The sequence below is a fragment of the Lipophrys pholis genome (assembly GCF_963383615.2).
Source record: "Lipophrys pholis genome assembly, chromosome: 19".
Taxonomy (NCBI): domain Eukaryota; kingdom Metazoa; phylum Chordata; class Actinopteri; order Blenniiformes; family Blenniidae; genus Lipophrys; species Lipophrys pholis.
In genome coordinates this window covers 11,439,317-11,460,807 of record NC_137647.1, presented here as the reverse complement: position 1 = coordinate 11,460,807, position 21,491 = coordinate 11,439,317, and the positions used below count along the sequence as shown (strand labels likewise).

General features: G+C 42.2%; 1 protein-coding gene across 1 annotated transcript; it reads left to right on the top strand.

Annotated features, from left to right (window-relative positions):
* Positions 1 to 1,197: 1,197 nt before the first annotated feature.
* Positions 1,198 to 21,315, top strand: LOC308124316 (uncharacterized protein; the record flags this gene model as incomplete). Its single annotated transcript, XM_080487235.1, has 20 exons — positions 1,198 to 1,694; positions 3,660 to 3,762; positions 5,646 to 5,694; positions 8,344 to 8,388; positions 8,526 to 8,608; positions 8,727 to 8,820; positions 10,126 to 10,268; positions 10,483 to 10,646; positions 11,351 to 11,454; positions 11,590 to 11,742; positions 11,971 to 12,122; positions 12,525 to 12,594; positions 12,681 to 12,744; positions 12,862 to 12,901; positions 12,987 to 13,247; positions 13,512 to 13,646; positions 13,993 to 16,032; positions 16,695 to 16,818; positions 16,948 to 17,707; positions 21,281 to 21,315. The coding sequence occupies exons 1-20, from the start codon at positions 1,529 to 1,531 to the stop codon at positions 21,313 to 21,315; spliced, it is 4,785 nt and encodes a 1,594-aa protein (XP_080343361.1). The 5' UTR covers positions 1,198 to 1,528.
* Between the last annotated feature and the right edge of the window lie 176 nt (positions 21,316 to 21,491).

Sequence of the window (21,491 nt, the reverse complement as noted above, 5' to 3'; positions counted from 1 at the left end):
AAAGCAGCTGTTTATTAGCAACTGTGGAAACCTTGGCAATCCATCCATCCCTCTCCTTCTGTATACCTGCTTCATCCAGACTATAGAGTGCTCAAACTATGAATTTATCCATTCAGAAAATGTAATTGTCAGATTTTCATTAGGTTTAGGATTCAAATGTAACTGTCACGAAAGTAAATTAAATTCCAGGAAATCATCCAGTAAGTTCTGATATGTACCAATGTGTGGGAGACATATGATATTGTAAAGATAGTCTGTATCGACCTTTGAAAACTCCAAATTTGCTTTTTTTGTCTTAGTGCAGGATATCGAATGAACATGTTAGACCATCAAGTTAATTCACTCATAAATCTACCAGCTTGTAAAAACTGCAGTGCGTTCTGATACATTGTGCTTTGTCTCCCTCTGCAGGATGATTTACACTGCACGCTGACAAAACTGCAGATTGTGTCCATTTGTTTAACCTCCATCAAAATCACGCTTGAATTAGTAGATAACTGTAATAGATGAATGAAACTGTGGCTTTTTTTTGTGTGTGTGGCTTAGTGAATTTAATAAGCTTGACTGCTTGGAAGTGTGACTTCAACGGGCATTGCAGCGCAATGTATTTATTTATTTAGTTGAAAAGGCCAAACCTGCAACAGAACAACAAGATGGATAAGGATGTTAATGAGGTGTTAAATGTGTTTTGAATGCAGCCTTCTGCTCACCTGTTGTCCCCTGAGCTGGAAGAAGCTCTCTAAGGAGGCAATGTGCTGCGTTCATGGATTCAGTGAAAAATTATTTCTTGATCCTGAAGAAGTAAAAATATTAAAGAAAACAACGAAGACAGTAAAATATCTGAATAAGGCATGAAAGCCTAAATGTTCCATAAGTTACTGTACAAGTGACTTTGTGTCACCTCGTGCTTGTTCAGGTTGAATATGTAAATTATCTTTATTTGTTCCGTTGTCCTGTTGGTATTTGTTTATTCTGTCGGTGTTTTCTAAAACGTCCCACTCTATTTATAATTTGAAGTTGTATTTTCATGCTATGTTGTGTTTTAAATAAAATAAAATATTTTCCTTTAATCTTTATGTTGCGAGTGTTGAACCAGTCTCGCGTTAGGTGTGACACTGTTGTGTCGGAGCTTGCCGGCGGTCACGTGAACGCCGCATCAGCCGGTGCGCGCTGTGTGCTGACGAGCCGTTGCTTTGTGGGAACAGCTGGTGGTTTCTGTCAGCCAACTCCTCGGATTCACACAGCGGCCGCTCGGCGCGAATAAAAGTTCAATTTAGACTCGAAAACCGGTCGCTCTCGCTGTGATTCCAGTCCCTGCCGCTGTCCCGGCAGATGTTGGGGGATGCCAACCCGCGGACGTCACTTTATGAGCCAGTTTGATTAATTAGCGTCCGTTAGCCGTGGCGCACAAGAAGTAACGCTCCTCCCTGCTAAAACACCTGCTAACGGACATTATCTATTCCAGGGAAGCACATCGCAGAGGGGGAGGAAAACAAAACAAAAAAAAAACCCAGCTTCTGTTCTGATCATGGCTCACGTCCACTATAAATTCTCCTCCAAGCTGAGCTACGACATGGTGGTGTTTGACGGCCCGCACACCACGCTGAGCGAGCTGAAGAAGCAGATCATGGGCAAGGAGAAGCTGCGAGCCGCGGACTGCGACCTGCAGATCACCAACGCGCAGACCAAGCAAGGTAACCAAGTTAAAAACATAGGCGCGGAGCGACTGTGTTTATGGCGACTTGTGTGAACTTTGGATGACACGTGGTGACTGTTTGTCAGCTGTTTGGTGGGAGGGCGGGTTGCGTCACCTCGGTCTGTGCGTTTTTGACTGGGGTGGGGGTCCAGAAAAGTCACGCCGGGACAAAAGGTGGGTGCCGGCCGATTGAATAGAGCGCATTCCTGCTGCCTCGTGGACCTAATAAACCGCCTGATGGTGGTGGGGCAGCTCTCCCACGAGAGGTGGGGGTTAAAAATAGTAAAGGTAAGATCAGGAGGCATGCCCATAAGGTTAGAGTGCCGTTAGACACACACACACACACACACACACACACACACACACACACACACACACACACACCTTGAAAGCAAAATAATCACATTAACTGCTGCAGCAACACTATCATTACAATAATTAAACGGGGCAAACGAGGAACACCAGTGTCATGCAGATTAAACATGATAAATATCACCTTTGGAGAGTCAACATCTCCCAGATAAGATTCGAATTAGGTTGTGAAACAGGCCTTGTAATGAGTTTTCAGAGTGCAGCCACCATGTAAGAGAAGACTCATGATTCAGAGATTATAAATGGAGGTTACAAAAGGACTCATGTGGTGGGACAATGCACCATCATGCAGAACACTGCAGTCTCTACAAAATAGTATACAGGTGGATTAAAAATTGAAAAGTTGACATGGCACTTTATTTCTACACGCATAACATGGACTAAAAGGTTTAGAGAATTTCAAAGAGGGAGTTTTCATTGCTTTGGCTGAGAGAAATAAACATTTTTAACTCGGAAGTTTTCTGGTTTAAGTCTTTTTGCAGATCGGTCATTACTATTGGTCCTCAACTCCAGCAGCTCAGAGCATTAGAAAGGGGATCCCACTTCAAACTGGTGCCAGATCAGTCGTGCAAATCTCAAGGAAACTGTCAAAAAGCCAATTTTTTTTTTTTTTTGATGTCCTCTAAAACGTGGCGAAAAAACATCTAATCTTGCACATCCATTTTGAGATTTGGAATTTCCACCATTTTAATTCACTGGACAAACTACCTGTTTTTCCATTTCATTCCAATTTTTTTAAAGACGGCATTATTGAAGTGTGCCTTAGACAAAATACAAAGAATTTTAGGTTTACGAAAAGGAGAACAAAAAGATTCAAAGCAACTGAAAAATGAAACGAAACATGTGACACAAAATCGTGAAGGCAACGACATGATCACAGAGAAACGTAAAGTAACAAAAGGTAGAAACACAATTGTTCAACTGTGACCCCATGCAGACTGTAGACAATATGACTAAATGACATTTTTAAGTAATACAAAATGACCTAAAATACTGCGACATGATCAAAAGCTCTACAATCCTGAGACATGATTTAGTGTAAAATGCAGCCTCTCTGGTGGCTTGACTTTTTACTTATTTAACTTTTGTTGCAATGAAAAAAGGCAACAGATTGACTTGAATTTGTACTTTACTTAAATGTGCTCAAAGATCTTGCCGTCTTCTTTTTCTTTTTCTTTTTTTTACCCTTTATTTAAACGGCTGTTCCCATTGAGACGCTCGGCCTCACTTGCAGCCGCAGTGTTTCTCCTCAGGGATCACCATTCTCACGTGCATGTTTTCAAATTCACAATCACACGACTGCCTCGTTTCTAGCGTTGGTAAGGTAAGTATCGCTCACTGCCTTATCCCTGCTCCGTGTTGTTATGTCTGCTGCTCTTACCAAAACACCGCAGTCCCCAGTGAATAACTTCAACACTTCACACTCCCAAGCCGCGAAGAGAACCAAAAACCTAATTGAGTCATTTCTTTACGGTTTACCAACAACAAATGAGTGGTTTACTTTTTAAACACCACCTGAGTTTAAACATTATTGTATGATAATCATGTTATCCTAAATATAATGTGGGTATAATTTGTGTATCTCGCTCAGAGTACACGGGTGACGACGATCTGATAGCTAAAGGCTCTTCGGTCATCGTCCGAAGGATCCCCATCATTGGAGCCAGGCGGAGCTCCAACAAGTCCAACAACATGTAAGTGTGTCATTTTGAGAGGTGGGGGGTGGCAGCTGCTTTCTTGTAGCGTTTATCGGTGTTGATATTCCTGTGATAGCAACAGCTCCACCCCGCCCGAGCCTGCTCCACCCGGGCACTTACAAGTCGACCTCTTAGCTGTTTATTGTCCCTCCAACAAGAGATTGAAGAGAAACGAGCCAGATTACGAGTGGGCACTGGCGATAGTCTGTGAAGATCAAGAAGTTCGGCCTCAGCAGGCGTCCAGGCTAATGGAGGTGTCGTCGTGGTACTGGAAAGAAATGTGTTTCCCACAGAAAATACAAAATAAAACATACAATATCACTGGATGAGCCGCTCTTATCACAGGGACTGAAAGAAAATCTACACAGATATACTTTAGTCTTGTGTGGCAACACCTGTTGCTGTATCCCTTTTTTTTTTTTTATTGTCACATGATTAAATCTGAGTTTCTTTAATAAAAAAAAAGCTGATAGAAGAGAGGAAAGCACATATCTGCACCTACACAGTGAGGGATTACCCAGATATTAGCCCGGCTTACATAGGGGAGCCAGGGGTGTTGTGGGTTTTCTGCTTGGAAAGCAGAACCTCGCTGGAACAGACTAACGGCCATGTGATTAGCCCCGTCAGCACCATGCACACCCGGGGAGGGGAATGAGGGCGAAAGCGTGTTTTAACTATATGGGAAAGATCCAATGCAATATACCAATCCGAGCCCTACAGACGTTTATTATGTTTTAAGCATGATTATGAGTTTTTATAAATCAGTGCACCTGTAGACAGAGATCAGTGAGTATCTAGTATCAGGCTGTCCTTGTGCCATAATTTGCATCTGCTTTCTGTTTCTCATTTGTGATGTACAGGAGAAGGCACACTAGACTGAGATGACTCAGAGTTCTCAGTTCCACAAAGGGTAGCTCAATAAACTTAGAAAGTATAGTTCATGTTCAGTGTAAGCCTTCTGATACAATTCTTCCACAAAGAGGCTGATTTGAACCCAGCCTGGCGGCGTGTGACGGTGCGCGTTCATTTCGAAACAGCTTGAGCTGCAGTCGAGAAAAGCGTTATATTTATTTATTTGTTTTTTATTGTTGGAAAAGTCTTTTTGAAAACTTGTACTTTATCACAATTTGTCTGAACTACAGAATTGGGTATGTATTAACTCGTGAAACAGAATGACCTTATTTGAAAAGGTCAGGATTGCCGTGCAATCTATCGTCCAGGATCCACTTGAACGCTTCATGTAGTTAATGGGTGCCGCTGTCGTTACGTGGTTTCACAATGAAACCTGTGAAGACGGCCCGAGGGAGCCTCGGGAGATGTTTCAGTTTCTTGATAATTAGTGAGGTGTTCGTCCGGTTTGACAAGAAAACCTGAGCAAAATTCTCATTCTTTGATTCTGGAGTTTTTCCCCCACCTAAGCCTACTTTCCTGAATCACTCCATTCATAGTTAAACCAAACAAGTTCCCGTTCACTATGGACTCACTCTGGTTGTAATGAAACTTTTGTCGAGTCCATTTACTTTCAGAAAATGTTATTCGGAGTTTTCAAATGGTGCAGACATCCTCCAGAGTTAGTGTAATATGAAATACCCTTTGTGTGGCACTGTCTTCAATCTGTGGAAGCAGAGATGGAACTTACACCCCAAAGATTAGCTGCAGAAGATCCGTCCGACACAGACGGCTGAAGCCTCGTATTAAGTTTGGCTGAACTTTAGACGTAGATTGGATTTCTGTCCTGGATCACTTACGCCGAAAGTGCTTCCTTGATATCAAGTAATATCACAGTAAGGGCAGTATTTACATCCGGGCTTGTCATTTTAACGAGGAGTTGGGAACAGATTGCATTGTCACTGCGGACTGTGGGTTTCTTTTCGTTTCAGCCAGCGATCAGACGTCCAGCTTCCCCATGCCTTTGGAGCCAGCAGAGCCGTACGTAGCCCAAAAAAAAAAAATACACTGCAAAATGCTCTGAATGTGATGTTATCTAATGTGATGTCATCTGAAATATCTGACAGACTGGTGTACATTGGTTCCACAATATTTTCACAAATGAGACTCAAGATGTTTATGATAATAAATGAAAACCACTATTCCAAAAGAATATTTATAATAAAAATAAAAAAAAAGGGGGGTTTATATTCGGTTAACAAAAAGAGGTAAAACGACACACAGCTGGTTTATTTGACATGAAGGCCGGCAGCGGTTAAATGAATCTGCTGCATCATCAGTCAGTGTTTATTCTATTGGTCGAGTCAGAGGGAGGTGAAGGCTGCGCGGGCGGCTTGGAACATTATCACACTGACCAGCGAGTCGCAGCTGATAAACCCAACTGCTGTTTCACCACGCTGGTGCGCAGAGTCTCACCACAGGTCGCCCAACCGTTTGTCAGGGAAATGGAAAAACCTGTATGGTTTAGATGTAATGAGGCTTTCGTGCAGTTAAGTCACAGGTTTACCATCAAAGTTTAGAAACACATGGCATCCGTTACTGAAAACACAAGTCTTAAAAACACATTATTCAAGCTCGACTTGCAGCAGTTGAGGTTTCTCCAAAAGCTCACGCCTCAATAACCGAGTGCTGTGTTGTTGTTGTTGTTTTTTTTTTTTTTTCTTGTGCTCCAGTCATCTAAAAGCTTTTACTTTGCTGCAGTCTGAATTGGTGTGCACTGACCTGATTCTCTCTCTGGTTTCTCAGTAGAAGTGTCTGCCACCCTTCTTTAGTACTTTCAGTTTGTTTACAGTTTTTTTTTGTTTTTTGTTTTTCAAACCAATAAAATTTCCAGTTTGCACGAAGGTGTTTTGTGTATTGATTATATGCGTGAGACAATGATACTGATACGGTTACAGCTGTAAATTGGTACACGAGACCATCAGACGTTTCTAATCTATGGTGAAAAGTTTGGGTTCATACTTTACTTTGGTAAAACCAAAGCTCAAACACAGGCTGTCTTCTAATATTTGCTTTTAAAGCACTTCATATAGTTTAATTTGAGTTTTTATTGTCCAAGACTTTTATATTTATTTTATTTTATGCGGAGCTTTTCAGATTGCACTTTGTGAAGGTTACTATGTAAACAAGACGATGCTCCCTCACTGAAAAGGAGAACATCCAGGAATTTATTTTTATTTATTTATTTTTTTTTAAGAAGCTTGATACAAATCTGCAAAAGCAGATCAGTTCTGCTTGATGCACCAGCTCAGATATTTTGTTAAAGCAAAAATTGTTTTCTCATTAGTTGGCTGATTTAATAGGTACATTTTGTTGCATTTATTTAATCAATAAGTGGTGATAGTATTTTAACGCAGGTCTGCACTTTTTTTTATTTTATTATTTTGTTTTTAGATCTTAAAGTTCAATTTATGATTTTTTTTGGGGGGGGGATGAGCGTTTTTGGTCAGTCTGAATAAAGTTTATTAGGTTAAATGATGTTATAAGGGCAACAAAAGAAAAATAAGATATCCAGACTTTTATCATTGGCATTTAATGTCACACGTCTATTCGTGTGTGTGCTATTGGTTGTACAGGGGATTTGTTGATTTATTAAAATGTTTCAATGTAGAATGTTTTCTTAAGCCAAAATCTTATCTCAGAAGATCGATGAGCATAATCACTATTAAATACTAGTGTGCAGATGCATCATCGGATTGATTTAATGTAGCTTCCATTAGACAAAAAGCAGAAATTCAAACAATATAACATTGATGTTTCAAGTAAGTTCTTGACGAGAACAAGAGTTATTTGTAGATGTCAGTGGTGGCAGGGATATTTTAGTTTTTAAGGTCTCAAAGTCATTTAACTTCAGGGGCCACTAAAAAACACAATTGGATCTGAAGTGGGCCGGAAAGTTAAAAAGAGACAACACTGACATATAAATACTAAGAACTGCAACATTTTCCTTCGTTTTAATGCCCAAAAATTCAAGTGGATGCTGACTTTTACATTTGATGCACTTTTTACAAAATGGCATCAATCTTACATTTTTATTGAAAGAAAAAAAAAAAGTGATCTCACTTCCTTGTGAACAGGTTCTCTTCAGAGTGATGTGGCCAAGTTTTTCTGCAGCCTTCATTGTGCACATTTCTCTTTTGTGACATTGAAACAAACAAAAATAATACTCGGAAATAAACTGAATTCATAGGAAGCGGTCATTTTAGCTCGAAAGCAGATTTGATCAAATCTATAGCTCGTTTCTAAGGGGGGGACTGGCTTGGAACAGCCTGGCAGAAATTCTCTGAGGAGGATCGGCGAAATCTATTATTCAGACTAACTGGAAATCGGTGCTCAATGCTGGTATAATTTTTATGCCATCTGAATAACTCTGCTAAAAGTTGCGAATCTGAAAGGGAACAGTGGCTTTTCATGCCCCGCAGCACATCCCCCTGAGGCACGGGGTTGCAGCCTCAAGGTTAGAAGGAAAGCAACTTTGTTTCTCGATCATTTTTTTTTTCAATCCTTTGGCATCGTCTTTGCTGGAGTTTTGGTCAGATTGTTTATTCACAAAAACGTTTTGCACATACAGGGAAGCTTATTAATCTTGTCCAGAGACATTCACCTTCTCGTCTCGTCTATATTTAACAGATGGACGAGCAGAAATCAACCAGCACCTTGTCCTTCTTTTCCAAGGTATGCACTCAATCTTTTTTTTCTTTTTTTATATATATATATTTCATATTTATCTTGTATTTTGTTTATTTCAATTAAACCCGACTTGATGTCTTGGTGTCTATTTGAAAACCTAACATTTCTGCATGTACATGCAGATGGCTAACCTGGCCGACGCAGACGTGCCAGAGGAGGATAAGCTCAAAGTTCTGATGAGTCAGTCTATCTGCGACTCCATGAAGTGAGTCAAGTCTGCTCCCAGATATTTTACCGGCTTTTCCTTGTCATCTCTGCTCTTATTTTCCCGCTCTCTCTTGTTTGCTACATTATTTTCTTTTATTCCCTCGCTCTTTATCCAGTTTGACCAAGAAGTCTGGCAGCCTTCCTGGGAGCTACACTTGTTATCGCTGTGGACTTTCTGGACACCACATCAGGAACTGTCCGACAATTGGGGTAAGTATCCTTATTATCTTTAATTCCGGTGACGGTCTAACTGCAATCCATGTTCAGCTGAATTCTTTGTGCAGTATGGACAATAAAGGATTGTTTCCATGTCTGCAAGACTTCTTTCAGGATTAGTCCCACATTAATCTAGTCAAAACACTTTTTTTTTTTTTTTTTCAATCAATACCATTTAGGCCCATGAGACTGTCATCAAGAATAGTTTCTCACTTGTCAGGTTTGTTAAACTACTTTTCACGAGTGGCCCCTTTAATGTTATTGTTGTCCTGAAACAAGCAGTTCTAATTTCAAGACTTGACTCGCTAACATAGATAAATAGTCGTCACTGCAGCCCAAATATATCTCCACAGTTCGGAACAGACAGACACAACCTGCTCGATGAAGGAGTGTAAAGAAAAAAACACGAGTAGGACTTATGAAAGACAAGGAAGTCCTTGGAGGCGCATATACGTCATCAGATCTCTAAGTTCACACTGCAGGGAAATGAGACCCAATTCAGATTTTTTTCCTACACAGGCTTAGATGTGGGCTGGTTTTTATTGAGGTGTGTGGGTTTTACATTGTTTGGGCTGGAAACGGTGAGTGACATCTGGCAATCCGGCTGCTGACGGCGTGCCATGCGTGACTTCACATCGTCTAATGCACCTGCGCTCTGGGGCCTGAAGACATCCGGTCTGACCACGTTCACACGGCAGGTCGCATGTGAAATGATCGCGCAAAAAAAACGGATCCCAGCAAAAAAATCGTAATTGAGAATGAAGACCTGCGGTGTGAACGTAGCCATAGACGCACAAAAACCTAAACTGACATGATTTGTTGCCTCTAACAACTAACTTCCCTAATTCCAAGTTAAAGATATGCAATCTGCATGAACATCATGCGATTTTCTTACCGGTTACCCTTACCCTAATGTTGTACTCTTAGCATGACTTGACAGAAATAGTTGCACTGTAAAATTAACTAACTTAACTCTCTTTATCTGTGATGTCGCCTATATATCGCAAGGTAACTCTAACGCCACTTGATATCGTACTATTGCAATAACCAAGTTATTGGGTTGTTATATTTACATATCATCAATACATTTCCGAGACCTACAGGATATTACGCATGGACTGGATGAAGGCATCCAAGCGTTGATCTCCTACAAGTAGCCACAAATCTTGCTCCACAAAGAAACTGTTATTGGTTGAGTCGTCTTTATGTGCGGGAGCCTTCAGTGGACCCGTATGTAGTTAATCAACGCTGTCGTGGATCGGTTAACTGTATATACTGTGTCTGTGTGCGTCTTGTCAGCAAGATAAAAATGCTGAGGCTCCTCTGAAGATAAAGAAGAGCACGGGCATCCCTCGTTCCTTCATGGTTGAGGTGGACGACCCCAGCATAAAAGGAGCCATGCTCACCAACTGTGGACGCTACGCTATTCCTGCTATAGACGCGTGAGTATAGATAATAGTGTTGTGTTTAAGGTTTTTTTTTAAAGAAATGAGTTTGGGACATAAAAGTTTGTTTACTTTCTGGCTAAGAGATCATTGTCCAAAATGTGTGCTTAAAATCTCATATAAAGACAAGAGCGTTTCTATCCTAATGGCTCATTTGTAGACGCTTGCATGAAAAGTTCACCCACTTACTTACATTGTTGTCTGTCTGCAGTGAAGCGTATGCGATTGGTAAAAAGGAAAAGCCTCCATTTTTTGTGCAAGAGTTAGAAAGTGAGGAAGATCCCATACCTGACGAGCTCCTGTGTGTGATCTGTCGTGACCTGCTGTGTGATTCGGTGGTCATCCCCTGCTGCGGAAACAGCTACTGTGATGACTGTGAGTATCTCGCACGTAGAAAATTGATAAAAAGCAGTTGTGCACTGAAAGATATGCACTGCCAATATGTCTGTTGATATTATCCTCGTGTTTTCGCAGCATTGAATAATAAGTGTCCACGTTGTAACGGGTCAGGAGTTTCACCGCGGGAATACGGGGATTGCTCATATTTTCATCAATTCCCGCAAATCAGTCTTTCATAGTGCTAGAAATTCCTGCACACAGCGCTGTGTATGTGTGGAGAAGCCCGCAGAGAGAGAGGGAGAGAGAGAATCACAGGGTTTTACCTCTGTTGATAAAAGTATTTTATCGGTTATTTGCTGATTAGGATTCTGAGGAGGAAGATTTCTCAGCCACGGAGTGCAGAAGGCGGTGTTACGTGATGCACCTGAGCGCATCACTCACTGCCGACAGCTCAGGTACTGGAGTTGTGGACCACGGAAAGCAGCACAAGACGAGGTCGCGAAGAGCAGAAATATCACTTTTAGGGCAAGTTTTGGAGAAGCAGAGGCGCTCAAAACAGCATGTATCTGCATGCGGAAGTAGAACCTGGCGGCGTGAAGCCTGTTAACCCGTAAAAGTCCATAAATTAGCTGTGTCGTTTTATGTCAGTTCAAAGCGTCTGAAAAAAGTAGCAGCTTATAGTCCGGAAATTATGGGACTCTTCTGGCTTTACATGTCCACTCTTGTTCTGACTCCCTCAGGTATTCGCACCACTTTGCTGGATTCAGACGATCATGTCTGCCCCACGTGCAGCCAGTCAGACGTCTCCCCCGACACACTGATAGCCAATAAATTTCTCAGACAGGTAAATGAAGGCGAAAGAATTCAAGACAAATCTATAAATAGGAAGATGTTTTTTTTTGGTTTTTTTTCTGTAATGTGTATCACTTGGAACTATTTCTGTCTCCAGAAATTAACTGATCTGTTTCTGTCAATGCAGGCTGTAAACACTTTTAAGAAAGAGCGAGGTTACGCCAACAAAAAGCAGCCTGCAGCCACCCCGTCCCAGAATTTAAACCCAACACCAAAACCTGTCCCCACCACGCCTCTTCCCTCAGCATTGAAGCCTCAGCATTCACGCTTCAGACAGCAGGTGAACTTCATAATGATGTGTTTCATCTGGGAGGATGACAACCTTCTGTCTGTGATTGAGGAGCAAACAGAATAATGACTGTTTTTGTCAAAGTGACAGCACTTCTGTTAAAATCACTTTGAACATTGAAATAAATACATTCATATTTATCATCTTTTTGTTTAGAAATTCCATCCTTTTTTTTTGGTCATTTCTTTACGCTTCATTTTTGGTGTTCCTTTTTTGTAGGATTCCCTCCAGGCTTATCCTAAACCTGCAAAGACGCCACCATTATCTCAGGTGCCTGTGGCTCCTCCCGCAGCAACATGTCCTGCGTCTGTTGACAGCACACCCAGTGTCTCCTCAGAGTCGGTGGACAATAACCAAGAGATGTCACCCAAGTACGTGAACACACAAATATCATTGATTCACATGTGTTTGTGGTGTCGGATAATTATGACTTTGTCCAAGTTTGGGCTCAACTATCGTGGAATTCACTAAAAGAAACAGATTTAATGTTCATTCTGTGTTTACACACTTTGTATCTGTCAGCTTTGGCTTGTTCAAATAACTGTAATGCTGAGCTTCAGACAAACACTGAGCCTACTCCTGAGTGAAACTCCTCAAGCTGATTTTGCTACTGCACAATAGCTGAAGAACAATTTCTACATGTTGCGGGCTGTCAACGACGCATAATTCACATCATAATCATAAAGTGTCTTCTATATGAGTGTGTATTTTCAATAAGCTGAAGCTGCTTTTTTTCAAGGCTACTAAATAAACATTCTGAACTACGTTCTCAGGGACAACTCCCCATCTTCGTGTGTTTCGAGCAAAGATCCCACTGCTGCTCCATCCCAGCTGGCACCACTGGTGAGCGCAGGAACACACACACACACATACACACACAATATAGCAATATGAAGACACGTTATTGAATCTTGTTCGCGACTGTCTAGGGTAACGACATTTCAATGGCAGAGCAGCCTCAGAGCGTCGGTGTGAATCAGCAAGCGTCCTCAGGTGAGTGTGTAATGAGTGCTTCTGTTGTGTATAACATATCAGCTATGTTATTGTACTCAATCGAACAGCGCATTGATCAATAAAAGACCTAAAACTGCTTTTTCTTTGGCTCCACAGGTTCCGCAGAACACTCCAAGCCATCAACCAGTCTGAATAGGTCAATAAACTATTTGTATTTCACTTAATTTACTGGTCTCTATTCAGTTTAAAAGTCTTTTAAAACTCGCTGTCTTTCCTTGCAGCTCGGCTTCCTCTGCAGGTTGTCCCACTGGAAGCTGGAATGAATCTATCAAGCAGCATCCTACTCCTCCATCTCCCTATGCCGCTTCCATTTTTCATATGAACCTACCCGCCCACCAGTCTAACGGCTGTTTCCCTCCTGGATACCCTCCCACCACACCCATCTGGACACCCGCAGCCCTCCAGGGCTCCATCATCCCCTCCCTCTGCTCCCCCACCCCCTCCGTACCCATGGAGTGGTACAGGCATCAGAGAAAGGAAAGGTAGAAAATGTTATTGGTCTGCTGTTATAAAATGTGTTGAATCATACACTTTGAATACTGAAGTTGCTTTGAGATGACAACATGCATAAACAAGTGAAAATGTTTCCCTCATTCTTTAAAATATCACCATGATTACTGGGGTTGTAAATCCACTAAACACTCCTGAACATTCTGCTTTAACTGAAGCACCAAAATGCAACTATAAGAAACGGGAAGAAGGGGAGGCTTTTCATTATCTGATCACACTTTCTTTTTGTCACACAGTTCACCTCACAGATCTTCCAGCAGCAGACGCTCCTCCGGTCATTCTAAAGCAAAGTCCAAGTCTTCTCAGTACTACTCTCACTCTTCGAGTCGTTCTGAATCCCGCTCTCGCTCCAGATCCAAAGGCAGATCGAGGTATTTTGTCCGTCTTTCAGAAGAGACGTATGGGTTTTTTGTATGTTCTGTATGTCTGTTTGAAATGCATTACATTTCCGATTTTACTTGGTTGATCTTCTTTGGTGTACGATGTTAAATATCCTCATTTCAGAAGGGCAACATCTTTTAAACAATGCTATGTGAATATGTTCAGATACGTTTACATTACTCAATGGCTTTTTTCAGACGACCAAATTCCAACAGAGTATTTTCTATTATGTTGAGAACAGGAGGAGTCATGTGTCTCAGGTGTCCTTGAATTCACAGATACACACATAATTTTTGATTTAATTAAAATTGTATGAATTTGTTGGGGTTTTTTCAGGCATCGCTCTCCGTACTCCCGTCGCAGGGACCACCACTCCCGCCCCTCTTCTTCCTATATCTTTGGTTACAAACGCTCACATTCCCCTACACCTTCTTCCTCATCTTCTCCTCGAGGGAGTTACCAGTCTAAGTCCAAGTCACCTACAGACCACCGGAGAAACCGCCATCACAGCAAAAGGTCATCTTCGAGCATCAGGCGGCGAGGAGAACGCTCCAGAAAGGACGCAGCGGGCGCAAGCCAGCAAGCTGAGCAGCGAATTCAGAGTAGCAACTTGGAGCTGGACAGAGACCGCTATTTGCAGTGGAAGAAGGAGTACACAGAGTGGTGTGAGAAATATTTCAGCAGCTATGTCAGCCATTTCCACCAGCTACCTTTTCCTCCCTTACCGGGTCCCCCTCCTACTTGTCCTCAGTGGGAGGACAAAGAAGGAATGACAAAAAATTCTCAAGCCTCTTGTTCCAACTACCAAACACAAGGGAGACGCACCAGTGGGAGGGACGCCCGGTCCCCTTCGTCGGACTCGTCCAGTTACAGTCGCTCCCCTCCATCTCATTCTTCAAGCGAGAGTCACTCAACCCCGTCTCAGTCACCCAGTCAATCGTCTCCTTCTCATAAGGAGAGTCACTGCTGTTCACCTCCTTCTCAGTCATCCAGCGATGGCCTCTCCGCACAATCTGAAGATAGAACTCAAACGGGGACTTCTGAGAGCTGCACTGACAATAACAGCCACCTGCCAGTCACACAATCTGAAAGAGCGGACACCCAACAGCTGACGCTGAAAAATGTGGAGGAGTCTGATCTCCTGAAACAAGAGCAAAGGGAGGTGAAAACGCAAGAGTTAGAAAGACGGGAGGGGTCATCATCTCCTCATGCTGCATGCGACTCTGAAGATGAAAGCGAGAACAAGGAGAAGATCAAGATGGAAATACCAGCCTGTGGTCATGAAGTATCAAATTCCATTGACACCTTAGAGTCGGTCCAACAACTCCTCACACCAGATAGAAGTCAAGACAAGCATCATGAGAAAAAAGATAAAGAAGAGAAGAATCTGGAAAAGGAAAAAGCAAAGAAGAGAGACAAAGACTCCCATTCTGGGCGAGTTGAAGATGGACCACACAAAGTAAAGACCAGGAAAGAGCCTAACTTGGTGGACCCATATAGAAAAGAAAGCTCTGAAAGCAGGAGAGGGCATGACTCTAGATCAGCATGGAATAGAAAAAGAAAAGTGACAGACCTTCAAAGAAGTGACAGAGAGAGGAGTCCTGCTGTGAAGCATCAAAGCAGCAAATGCCATGAAACTAAAACCGCACAAAATCCTGAAAGCCAAAAGAGTGACTCTCCAAAGCCACTCGAGGTAAAGAAACAGAAAAAAGAGAACAACCCGGGGCTTCGGACAAAGGCGGACATCTGGGAGGGAGGGATCAAGCTAAAACCACAGAAGAAGATAAACATCAACATCAACCTGGACGTGAAGAGAAAAGATGAAAGTATCGATCGACAGGACTTGTCTAATTTAGAAAGCATTAAGGAGAAAACGCAGGAAAGCACAGAGCGTGTTCTGGTTAAAGAGGAGACGATTAACGAAGCTCAGGCTGAAACTGAAGCAAATGAAAAGAAAGAGGCCATCAAAGAGGAGGAGACTTTGTTTACAGAAGCAACAAAACCAGAAGAAGTTGAAGTTGCACAGATATGGGACCAAACTTGTGTCACAGACGCCGGCAAGGTGATCTTGGATGAAACTAAAGTTGGCGATGAACCCGAGGAGGACTTCACTTTGTGGCACTGTGCACTCAGTGGTGCAAAGGAGATGGACGGAGAGGCAGAAGCAGAGACTGAGGGCATCAGCCATCAAGGTCATCCAATGGAAGAGTTGGCCACCAGTTCCCAGAAAGGAGAAGAAAACCCATGCAAGAGGATCGGAGGTGAAACAATGAAGGAGAAAAGAAGCGTGTGGGGAGAAGAGGATCCCAACATGTTGACCCCACAAGCGAGCAAAGACGAGACTCACCCCGAGCAACTGACCGCAGCAGACGACGAGTAAGTCTATTATTGCTGCGTTCCTACAATCTGTAGTTCTTATTAAAAACGATGAAACACACAACTACTCTACTTTAAACGTTTCAGAATAACCAGGAGAATGTTGCGTTTAGCTCGAGTGAATTGGAAACAAAAGCATCCTGTGTTTGAACATATGCGTTTTACAAATAAAACTAGTAGTTTCAAACATGATTGTCTTACTCAATAGCACACAATGAATCCAAACAGGATTGAACAATATTTGTCAAAAATACAGTGAGAATAAACATATTGTGATAACGTTTGTGAGTATATCCTTTTACAGCATTATAGTATTTTATTGTTCAGTATTTCAAGTAGTTGTTTTGAAAGTGTTAAGGCTTTTATTTAAAGCTTTTTATTCAAGGTTATTTGAACAAAGAAAACATCCCAACAGACATCAGATGCATAGACTGGAAAAAGTACACAACAAAAAGCTTCCCAGTCGGCACATTAAAAAAAGCTTAAGTTTAACACTCAACACAAAAAAAACCCACAGTCATCAGTTGGATGCAGATTTGTGAACATTTAATTTTTTCTTTCAATCTAAATAAAATCTGTTAATATTCACAGGTTTTTATCCTTCGCCTGCTGTATTTTGTGTGTTGATTAGCTTCTTTTTTTTATTTTTTTTTTTTACACAGCGTGCACAGTGTAGTGGGCAGATGTGGAGCTGAAGAGAGTGGCGAGAGGAGAAATGTGAAAAATCTAGAGGAAAAGCCACCGGGCCAAGCTGCAGATGGAAGAAACCAGCGGGTTCTCATGCAGGTACGTCTCCCAGAGCAGCTTGTGCAAAAGGTCAAGATGATATTTCAGTGTTATTTAAGTAAAACTACGTCACGTTAAAGCAGAGATGTTAGTGAATTTGTCTTGTGCCGTTTGTCTGGTCATTCCCAGGTGTTTGGCTCCAAATGGGAGAGGGGGGAGGAAGAAGAGCAGGATGAAGGAGGGGTTGGAGTTCACACTCCCACTCCGCCTGTGGCTCTGAGTCAACCGTCTGTGACAGTGACCATCAGGGAAATGGAGGGAGACGATGGCCCACACAGACAGAGGTCAACGGAGATGGAAAGAGAGCAGGACAGAGTGATGGTGATGGAGAAAGACCAGGAGGCGCAAAGAAGCGACAAAGCGTCTGCATCAAACAGAGGTGTGGTTCCCTCTGGTGGCAAAGACCAAACTAGCAGCGTGTCGTATTCACACAGAGACTCTGGGGGAGACCGGAAGCAGGAGGAGGAGAGGAAGAAATCAAAGGAGCACAAAAGAGAGAAGGAAAAAGTCAGGAGCAGGGATAGAGATTTGGAGCGCAGCAGCGTTTCTCCGGCGAAAAAGGGAAAAATCTCATCTCACTCGTCAACATCACATGAGAGAGAACGAGAAGGCAGCTCCAGGAGCTCCTCCGGCATCACGAGCCGGCGAAGCAGCACCGGGAGAAGATCCACTGATCCGCCCGATGAAACTCCAAAGAAGCCATCGAGAGACGCTTCACCGGCCTGGAAAAGCAGCCACCAAGAGCCATCAAGAACCTACAGACAGCAATCCAGGTCAGCGGGGAGTCACCACTCATCTCCCTCCTCCCACCGACACAGCAAAGACAGAGACCTGCCCCCCCTTGAATCCTCTGCAGAGTCCCCAACCCGGGGATGGGTGCAGAGCAAAAGTAGAAATGAAAGCAAAAGAGATCAAAAGGAGAGGGAGCTAAATAAAGTGAATAAAACCAAAACGTGCAGCAAATCAGGAAGAGATCATCGAGAGATCGCCGATCAAGAACGAGTCAGGAGGCGTGAGGAGGAGGTCTTTTATAAACGGTATGGAGAAACCAAACTGGGGAGACGATGAGAACAAGATAAACACACTATATGAGACAGTTCATGCTGGACCTGAAATAAAGATGAGTTGTTACTTTGATTAAAAAAAAAGTGAAATTTACTTGAATTTTTTTTTTTTGACCAAAAGGTGCCTGGACTCTCCTTTTTTTTTCTTTTTTTTTTTCTTTTTTTTTGGTGCCTTCGTACTTTTCCAATCGCCTTAAGTTCTACCTTATTTAATATGTATCATCCAAAATGTGAATGAACAAGGTGTGAAGGAGAAGTGTACTTGATAATGAATGTAAATCAAACCAAAGGTCAAACTTTTACACTCTAGAACATTTTTTTTTTCAGTTCAAGGGATTCTGCACATATAGCAACCGGCTCACATCTCCCAGCGTGAACGATCTGGATCTGTAATGCAACTTGAATTAATGAAAGAAATGTTGCATCTTGAAGAGACGTCTCTCAGTAATTTGATTTCCTTCGCACACAGAGGAGTGCTTCTCGATTTTCATTGAGAAGAGATTGTAGTTCTTTTAATCAGATACTGTGAATACTTGTGGTTTCAGACGTTGTTATATAATTTCTTTTTTTCTTTTTCTTTTTTTTTTATGTTTCATCCAAAACAAACTGACGAATTTATTTACCTGACTGACTTTCAGGGTTGTTGTTTTTTCCTGCTTTGAAGGGAATAAATAAAAAAAAAGACACATTGTTTTGTGGGGGTTTTTTTCTGATCAAATATATTTTGCTGCTTCTGAGTGATTTGATATCCTTTATAGATGGGTAACTCTACAGGAAGGTGGTGAAACCAGCTATTTTGTTTGGTTTTGAGATGGTGGCACTTTCCCAAATAAAAGAGGGACTTAACAAAAATTTGGAGCTAAAACTGCAGAGACAATATTTTTTTTTTCCACTAATAGTGCCTGTACTTAAATATGAAATGAAACAATGTCAAGTTTTTAATTCTTTTGCAGTTTTAGTAAAGGTTAGTGGACATTAAATATATCTCTAAGTAACATTAGCATGCTGTCAGAATGGATTTCTTAAAACAAGGCTGCAGAAATTGTGTGTTGAGAATCAACAGACTTTCCCCCCCCCCCACAATTTAACCTTAAATCTGTTGCAGATTTAGACTAAATCAAAACATAAGTTACAAATACATTGGTTCCATTGAAACGGGACATTGTTTTTTGGTCATTTGCCCTCGCAAGCATTCGAAACGTCGATTACAAGCGAAAGGTTTGGGGAATTCAATCTTGGTTCCGACAGAAATGTTTACAAAAATGTGATTTATTCCGCAAACGTTATCATTTTTGTGCTTTATGAATTACCTCTTGCCTTGCCTCAGAATGTTCTATTTACCTTGAGGTATGTTAAAAAAATTTAACTGCAGTTTTATTTCTTTTTTTTTTTTTTTTATATATAATATATAATTTATATATGATAAATAACAGCGCGAGTACAAACATCAATTGTATATATATATATTGGATTTTTCATGAAGTCTGTGGGAGCTGCACCGTGTTTGTGATCCTGTCTTTCAAGATTTGATCACTTTTTTTTTTTTAAAGAATTCCGTTTGATTACAAAAGAATTAAATAACACTTTTATGCATTCATTTTTCTACACCACTTCATCCAGCTGACTTGGACGTGTACCACCAGAGGGTGCTATGATTTTTTTGTTTGTTTGTTTGTTTGTTTGTTTGTTTGTTTTAATCATTTACCTACCTAAAGAGACGAATAGTTGGTGTAAAACCCTGAGATCTTTCTGTGCACGGACGGGAGAGATAAAACGGAGAACACGTTCATCTGGTTCTCTCCACTCCGCTTTGGTTCAGAAACAACTCATACAAGTGAATCTGGTGAGTGGATTTTCACTGTTTGTAACGTTGGAAAAAAACTGTTTTATCATTTAAAGGTACAGATGAAACAGGTCAGTAGAGATGTCTGTGCTGCTTTACTTGTTTTCTCCCCTTTCTCATTTTTATCAAACATGATAATAAACCTGTCAATCTGATGTATTTGTTCCTCTGCTTGCTGTCGTCTCTCTATCTCATTTCCTCTGCCCCCTCTGTTTTATTTCAGGCATTGTGTTCTCCTCCCATCCAAGCAGCCTTCCATGTAACCTCAGACAGATTGAACACAGTGAAGCCCGCCTCTCCCCTCATCTGCCTCCTTGCCTGAATGCCAGGTAAACAAGTCATTTTCTGGCTTCACTTCCTCATTGTACAACAGTCCTGGCTCGCAAAGCGAAGAAAAAAAAAACATATCAGAAGAAGCCACTGTAACTATGAACAGAGTCGTTTTAGTCGCCGTCACTTTTCAGACAGATTGGTGTGTCTTTACCCTGTTGGGCTTTTTTTGTAACTATAAACATGAAAGATGTGTGCAATATGCCTTCTGTCTGTTCTGGCTTGGGCTTTTGTTCCCACTGCGGGAGTTAGTGTGTGTGCGTGTTTGTGTTGATGCTTGAAGTGTATCCAGCCTTTTGCTTGCTTCATTAGCTCACTACAAGGGAGACATGGCAGCGATCCAGCTCCTCTGTCTTTCGTTCTGTCTCTCCTGTGTTCTGCTGCTGTGAGAGCAATCACTCACCATCGAGCCAAGGCATGCTGGGACTGAGCCGTGGAAATGTGGGTGCGGGATGCCCGACTTGGCTCCGGTCCAAATCGTTCATGGAGGGATGCAAGGACACTCGGGACAGACGGACACCTCTGAGGTATCCTCTCCCTTTGGCACCACTGCATGACGTCCACGGCGGATGCGAAACTTCATGCAGTGGATTCTCGCTGCATCTGTTTCGTCGTGTCGTCTGATTGCTTTTGCACTGTTGTCGCCCTGTCTGAGATTAGTGTCCATCTGTGCTCGGTTGAGTGTATGCAAGACTGCAAAGGTGGTGGTGGTGGTGGTGGTGGGGGTATGAAGTAAACTAACAGGCAGTAGCAGACTGCAGCTGTGTTCAGCCGACAAGCCAGCAGACAAATGAAAGAAATCAAGAATTGTGACAAAGAGACACTGTGAAAGGTAGTCAAATATATAACAATATACAGCAGATTAGGTTGTGCTTAAGTTGTGAATTAAAAAATTTTAAAAACAGGACCATCTGACCAGCACACAAAGGCATCAGAAGAGTTGAGACATCAGACAGACAAAGATCCCGGCAGGCAGAAGGACACAGACAGGTGGACGTCAAGAGCAGCATCCCTCCTGCTCTGCCCAGGATCAGAGGCGAGGTACCCATCCATTTTTTCCTGCTCTCCTCCCTCCTCTGCCACCTCGCCATTCACAACGTTTTGTTTGTTCCGGTGGTCCTATTTTTAGCCTTCTTGTTTTGTCTTTCTTTCTTCTTCCTTTCTTTGCTGCTCTATTTCGCTCGTCTGTGTCTCCTTCCCTCCTTTGTGCCTGTGATGTGTGCAGACGTCTCAGGGCGCCATGCCAACACTGCCTGGTGAACACCACGGTGTGTGTGTGTGTGTGTGTGTGTGTGTGTGTGTGTGTGTGTGTGTGTGTGTGTGTGTGTGTGTGTGTGTGTGTGTGTGTGTGTGTGTGTGTGTGTGTGTGTGTGTGTGTGTGTGTGTGTGTGTGTGTGTGTGTGTGTGTGTGTGTGTGTGTGTGTGTGTGTGTGTGT